This window comes from Hydra vulgaris, chromosome 09 (assembly GCF_038396675.1).
Source record: "Hydra vulgaris chromosome 09, alternate assembly HydraT2T_AEP".
In the NCBI taxonomy this organism is placed as follows: domain Eukaryota; kingdom Metazoa; phylum Cnidaria; class Hydrozoa; order Anthoathecata; family Hydridae; genus Hydra; species Hydra vulgaris.
In genome coordinates, this window is record NC_088928.1 from 59,107,501 (window position 1) to 59,115,000 (window position 7,500).

General features: G+C 25.7%; 1 protein-coding gene across 1 annotated transcript in view; it reads right to left on the reverse strand.

The window, feature by feature from the left end:
* LOC100199152 (KICSTOR complex protein SZT2) overlaps nt 1–7,500 on the reverse strand; it is a 225,030-nt gene that overhangs the window by 132,309 nt on the left and 85,221 nt on the right. Inside the window, exons 25-28 of the mRNA XM_065806194.1 lie at nt 7,024–7,284; nt 6,674–6,917; nt 6,196–6,489; nt 1–230 (exon numbers count right to left, since the gene is read on the reverse strand). The exon at nt 1–230 is cut by the window's left edge and continues 462 nt beyond it. Of these exons, the coding sequence (XP_065662266.1) occupies nt 1–230; nt 6,196–6,489; nt 6,674–6,917; nt 7,024–7,284 (1,029 nt within the window). The remainder of the gene's footprint in view (nt 231–6,195; nt 6,490–6,673; nt 6,918–7,023; nt 7,285–7,500) is intronic.

Genomic DNA, 7,500 nt, shown 5'->3' on the forward strand with positions numbered 1-7,500 from the left:
GTCATAAACTGCTTGACAAATACAAGCAATTTCCTTTGAGCGATTTTCAGGTAGTTTTTGATTAAGATGTCGTGGTGTTAGAGCGCTTTCAGATAATGCAGCTGAGTAATCTTGAATAACATCTTGTTCAAATGAAATATATTTTGATGGAACTGAAATAATTGCTTCGTATTCGCACTCAAAAATAAATATAGGAAGATTTTTTCGATTCCCATGACTGTTTTTGATATCTAATTGTTTAAATACTTAAGAAAATCAAAACACACTTTATAAAACATCCTCAAATACACCCTATAATAAATTTTATACTACATCCTATAAAACTCCTGAGTCATTAACTCCAGAAAATTAACAAATCAAGAAAATTACATACATATATATGTTTAAAAATAATGGATATATAAAATAAAATTATCAATTTAAAAAAGTGTAGGAACCAGACAAGTAGGAATTAAAAATATTAAAAAACAATATATAGACAGTTTAAAGTTACTGATAATTTAACTATTTTTAAAACAACATTAATGCAGTGTCATGTCAAAATATGTCTAAAAAAATTTACTTATATACCTTAAGAAAATAGTCAAATCATGAGATGAAAATGTGTATCATGTAAACATTAATTTGTTTTTTTGACAACTCATGCAGTCATGCAAAGTTATGAAATCAATGTATAAAAGTGAAAGTAAACCAAAAAGGTTTGCTTATAAAAATTATTTCTGTATCAGTATGACTATATAAAATGTGTGTATTAAAAAAAAATGCATATTATAAAAAAATATTTATAAATACTATAAAAAAACTTGTAAACTACAATAGCAATGAAATATCAGGGGTTTTCACAACTGCAGTTGTCATCAAAAAAAGTGGGCCTCTATCTCCATTATTATTTTCATATAATCAAAAGATTTGATTAAAAATACCAACAGCAAAAAAATGGAGTTAAGGAGAAATACTGAAACAATAATGCAGCTTTGACAAATAATGAAGACATTAACAAGATACTTGCAATATTTAATAAATCTGGAGAGGCTTAAATCCACATGGAGAAGCTAGGAATCCTGCAAAAACTCAATTTACTAATGTTGGTTTAAATTATTAAAAAAAACTAGAAATAAGAAAATAATTGATGAAGTTGACTCAATAACATTGAAACTAAGAAAAAAAGATAAGATTGACAATCATCTAAAAATAAAAAAAAAGAACTTACAATTACTGTTATACAGCAATAAATATTGATTTGCATAAATTATAAAGTATTGATTTACATAAATTATAAAGTATTGATTTACGTAAATTATAAAGTATTGATTTACATAAATCATAAAGTATTGATTTACATAAATTATAAAGTATTGATTTACATAAATTATAAAGTATTGATTTACATAAATTTCTATAAATTATAAATTTCTAGTAACCCCAAATTAATAGTGATTACTTGCAGCATTATTGGGAGTAAATTAGATTAAAAAAAAAATTATAAAGTATTGATTTACATCATAGATATATAAATTACTAGATACAGCATAGGCATGCTCAGCTTAACAATTTTAGTAAAATTTTGAAGTCGATCTTCCGTTGAAAAAGTGAAGTAGAGTGAGACAAAAAGTTAAAATCCAAATTCTTTAATATTTAAATGTTTATTAACTCAAATCCAAAATTCATTATGTTAGCTTATATATTCTATATGATTAAGTTACTAGACTGATGACTTAAGTCTATTAACAATTTACTAGTATCACGTTAAGCGATAGACCTGAAAATCCAATAATAAGCAGCTATTTTATAGTGAAGTTATATTGATAAATAAAATATTTCGTCTAAATACTAACAATACATTTTTATTATATCAATTTGGTTTTCCAAAAGATGGTGTTTTTAGAAGGCTATAAGGATGTTTATATACATCTTTTTTCTTTGTGTATTATACTTACTATAATATATATTTATATTTATGTATGTTATAAATATTTGGTATATCCTATATCGACGAAGAATTTAAACTTTTTAGTTTAAGGTAATTTGTTTTATTTAAATAAAAAAACAATCCTTGATATTACTGGTGTAAAACTGGTAATATCAAGGATTGAATTTATACAAATTTTATATACCAATGTAAGCATGTATCTATTCATATATACATACTTACATACATACATACATACATACATACATACATACATACATACATACATACATACATACATACATACATACATACATACATACATACATACATACATACATACATACATACATACATACATACATACATACATACATACATACATACATATATACATACATACATATGTAAAAGTATATATGTAAATACTAAGTAAATACTTTTGTATTATCATGTATATTTTTGTATACTTGAAGGAGTGCTCAATAGATAAACTAGAGCTATATAATATTTATTAGTTACTGTTACCCACAGTACCAGGAATTAGCTAAATGCTAATATTTATAACAAAACATTGTTAAAATTATTCATATTTCATATAAATAAAGTAAACATTTTTTTTGTTGTACTGTTGTAAGCAGGTGCTCTTTTTAGGATAGACCAAGTTAATTCTGTTTTTTCTTTGAGTTTTTCCCTAGTTTCCCATATATATTTTGAGATAGTGGTTGCATTTGAAAGTTTTTTATTTGTAAATAATTGCTCGTGGTTTGCATATCTCTTTTTCCACACACCCTCAGATAAACTAATACATGCTTTGCTGGGTGTGTTTGGGGAAGATGTTATAAATTTTTAAATTATGTTTGTGGTTTTACAATATTTATTTAGCAGGCAGATTTCTTTTTGTTTTCAATTACAAGGGAAATTTTAAATTGTGTTTTTAAAATTTATTTTTTTGTTGTGACTTTTTGTGATTTTTGAAATGTTGTTTGAGCAGCTGAAGCTAACTTTTGTGGTGTTTCTATTGAATAGTTTATGCAATGAGTTTGAAGGTGGAAAATGCTTATCTAATAATTGCAAAAAGATTTGGCCAATATTGGTAGAGATGCTTTTATTGTAGGGTGGGTTGACCCAAACTATATTTCTTTTTCTTTTTTTTTCTTTTTTTTTTTTTTGGGGGGGGGGTCATCTTTTAGGTTGTACTTTAAATGAAAGTTTTTAAAACCATTTTGTTTAGGTGCATCTTCGTATTCTGTTTTTAATGAGGTAAATATTTTTGATTGAAAGAATTTTGAGATAGTCGATCATTAATGGAGAGAGGGATCTGCCTAAGGGCTTAAGGTGGGTGGTTTGATTCAGTGTGTATGTAGATTAGTTGGTAATTTTGTTTTTTAAAGATTGGTAGGAGTTTTTTAAAAGATTAAAAGTTATAGCAAGAAAATTAACACTGTTTAAATTGGTTTGAATCTGTATTTGGAATCCGATGTTTTTAAATGTCTCAATTATATTTTTATGACTTTGTCTAACTGTGCGGCAGTTTTTTTGCGCATTACCATCAATCAGTCGTCTCAGTAAAAACTTATATTATTTTTAACAATGAAACAAGGGAAAAAAAAGGTGTGCATCAATTGTTTTGATAACTACTTAAAAATGAATAGCTAAGATTTGTTATACATACTGTGCTTATCATCTAAAATCTACACATAAAAATATATTAAATTACATAATGTTTGAAATATAATACATTTCAAACACTCTGTTCTTAAAGATAACATAAACAGAAGGGTTATGGCTTTTTTTTAACCCCATGCTCCTGTACTGTAGTTTGATGAACTTTTACCTAAAAAGCACGAAATGAACTATTATTTGCATATCTTTTGAAAAAAGTTCACCCCGTCATTGAAAAATCTACTACTATGCATTCAAATGTATTTAGAATGTCATAATCATGTAATACAATAAATTTTCAATTCAACAATGACTCAGACCATTGACCTTGCTCTTGCTTGTTGCATAGAAGGAATAGGTGCAATTTGTCTTTATTTTTGCATGACGAATACATTTCCTTCATTACTTTGATTGCAGCTCCTTCATTACTTTGATGGCTCTCGCTTCCAGTGATTTTTCAAAGAGCTTAAAGCCTTTTTGTATGGATTCAGTACTTCAGCCAAGTTATTAAAGTTGTTTTCGTTGTACAGTTGGTCTGTAAACCAATGGTCTGCCCAGCCATACAATATAAATCAACTCTCTGCAGAACTGCCCTTGTTGAAGGAATTAAAATGAAGGCCAGGATTGCAAGCATAGCTCTGGAATTCCACCTCGTATTGCTGATATTGGGTAATTTCTGAAACCTGATTAATGGAAAATGTCCCTTTTCATTAAAAAATCGGAACACTCGAGTGAGATGAAATGAAAACTTCATATCATCTCTCCAGCCTGATGTTTCGAGAATTACTTCTACTCCATTATCAAACTGTGTTTTCAGTTTGATAAGTGAGTAGTAGTAATTGAACATGTTTTCAAACAAAAGTTCATCAATTAATGACACGGAATTATTTTTTTAAAAAGTCAAAAAGTCATAACCCTAATAAACAGTATATGATAAGAGTACAATAATGGTCTTATTTATAGTACAATATATATATGTATATATAAACATTTCTATATATATATATATATATATATATATATATATATATATATATATATATATATATTATATATATATATATGGGCAATTCCACAGCGGAAAATGAAAAAGTAGTCAAATTTATTCTCTTTTTCTTCAACTTTTATACTTTGCAGCATTTAAAAAATTCCACGTAATGAAAATAAGGCAATACGAATAAACGTAAGAAGTGTAAGTAAAAACTTCGACAAACCAAAAATTTTCTTATTTAAATGACTCAAATGAATATTAATAAAGTTGTAATACTAAAATAATTTTTTAAAGTTGCTCTTGGTTTTGCAGAAAAACTGTACTCGATTTGATAACTTCCATAAATGTTATGAAAAATCAGTTAGGAAGAGTACCACCAGTTTCCTTTGTTAATTATTTTTACTGAATGAGTTCAATACTTTTGCAATTCTTTAATTACATAACTCTAATATTAATAATAGATTTAAAAAATCCACAAAAATAATTGCTCGGTAACATGGTGTAATAAAAGTTAAATATATAGTATCAACAAAACCAGTTTATTTTCCTTAGCCAGTCACCTCTGATAAATCTTTATATATTTTTAAAATTGGTATAGAATTCTCATTATCTTGTGAAAGTTTCTAATACAAACCGCTTTACTGATTTGCAGAAATCTGACCTGAAAGTTAAAGCAACTTTTTTACCATGTTTTCTATGTAATGTAAGTTAAGTGGCATTTTCAGTAATAAGTTTGCCCTCTTTTGGCCAGACTCAGATTTGATGGTAATATAAATTTTATTCTTTAGACTAACAGCTTTCATACAAAATAGCTAAAAGTTTAATTTACAGTTTAAATAGGCAAATATTTGATAAAGTTAATGCATGTGTAACGTAAGTCAAAAATGGAATTGCCCATATATATATATATATATATATATATATATATATATATATATATATATATATATATATATATATATATATATATATATATATATATATATATATATATATATATATATATATATATATATATATTTAAACAATTTTAAAATGTAATCTACAAAATAGAGTGCCTAATTTTTTTTAAAAAACAGAGCAATTATAAAGTTTATATATTACTTATTTTTGTATATATTTATATACTTTATATGTATATATTCATCTACATATCTGTATATTATACATAAATATATCATACATATATGTAGATGTATATTTTTATATTGAAATATAAAACGTAAATATGTGAATAATATATATATTGTTTTTAAGTAAATTTTTTTTTTCTGCCTCACTAAATGTCATTACAGTAAAATATGCCCGGCGTCAATTTTTTCTGCATTTATGCAGAAAAAATTGAGGCCGGGCAAATTTTCTGGAATATTTCAAAAGATTACTGTAACAAAAAAAAAAATTTAATAAAATCATAAAATACCATTCTTACCATCTTTTTTCAAGTAGAAAAAGCCTTTTTTTACTTTACACGACTTACCATTAAAAGTAAGTTACATTTACTAGTAAAAGTGAAAATGCAAATAACTTTTACTTGTGATTGTTAAGTTACTGTTTTATTTTAATCTTATACTGTAATTTAATTAATTCTAATTATCTGTTTTAACTGATTAAACAAAATAAAAAAATTTACTTTTTTCTTCATATTTAACTACCATGTCTAAATCTTTAATGGATTTTGGAACAAAGATAATAATGATTCTTGATCCAAATGATTTAACATAACAGATAAACTCTACATTCAAGTTTGAGTAACACATAAATGGTGCTTTAGAGTCTCCAAGCCAGATAGTTAAGTTGTTGTTGTTGCTCCTCTGACAAATGTATGATACAATTGCCTTTAAGAAGTTTGGTTTTAAAGGTACAATATAATCTGTCATATTTCGTAAAGTATCAGACAAATGCAATAACAATATATCATTTGGATCTAAAAAAAAAGTTACCAAAGTTAAAAAGAAATTTTAAATTCATAATCAACATCATCAACAATATAAACTCAATTTGCATCAATATCAAAATAAAATAAAATTTGAAAATACAAGTAAAACATCAATCGAAAAAGGCCAATAAAACATCAAGAAACACAAACATATAGAATTAGTGTAAATAACCTTTGACAGTGTCATCTTTCATCAGTGGGTACAAACTTAAAATTAATCTTGACTTTTTTAATACTGGAAGTAAATCAAATAAAAAAGGAATTTTTATCAAAGAAGATGATTGAAAAGTATCTGTGGGAATAATTGGAAGATCATAGCTATCTATAGGTAAAGACTTTACATGGCTTCGACAAGACATATGAAGAGCCATATAAGTACTCATATCTGTCACAATTTGTGCATCTATTGAAAAGATCTAAAAAAAGTATTAAAATAACAATAAATAATAAGAGTTAACAAAGTTTAAACAGTAAGTATAAAACACAAATTTATTTATAAAGAAATAATTGGAAAATATTAACCTTGGCAGGGATGTTATTATACTCCATTCCATGTATATATTCTAGAGGTGTTATTGAAGTATCCATGGTACCAAGCTGTGGCTCAACCCAGATCTCAGTTACTAACTGAGTGTGTCCTTCCACATCAATTGTAGCTAAGCACTCATTTGAGTCATCTTGAACATTCTTTTCATCACAACCTTTTAAAACTTGAGAATGAGGTGGAAAAATCACATATTGAATAACGCAGCAATTTAACGAATGATCCCGCGTTGAGTCAACCTACATTTTAAGCATATTTTATCATTATATTATCTACATATTAGGCATACTTTATATTAGTCATCATTACATTTTAGCATATTTTAAACATTTTAAACATTTAAGCAACTTTTAATTGTTGTCTAAATGAAAAACAATTTAATATTTGTAAAAAATGTACATTAAATTTAATTGCTTTTTAAAAAACTGCAAATTATGACTATAAAGTTTTTCAAT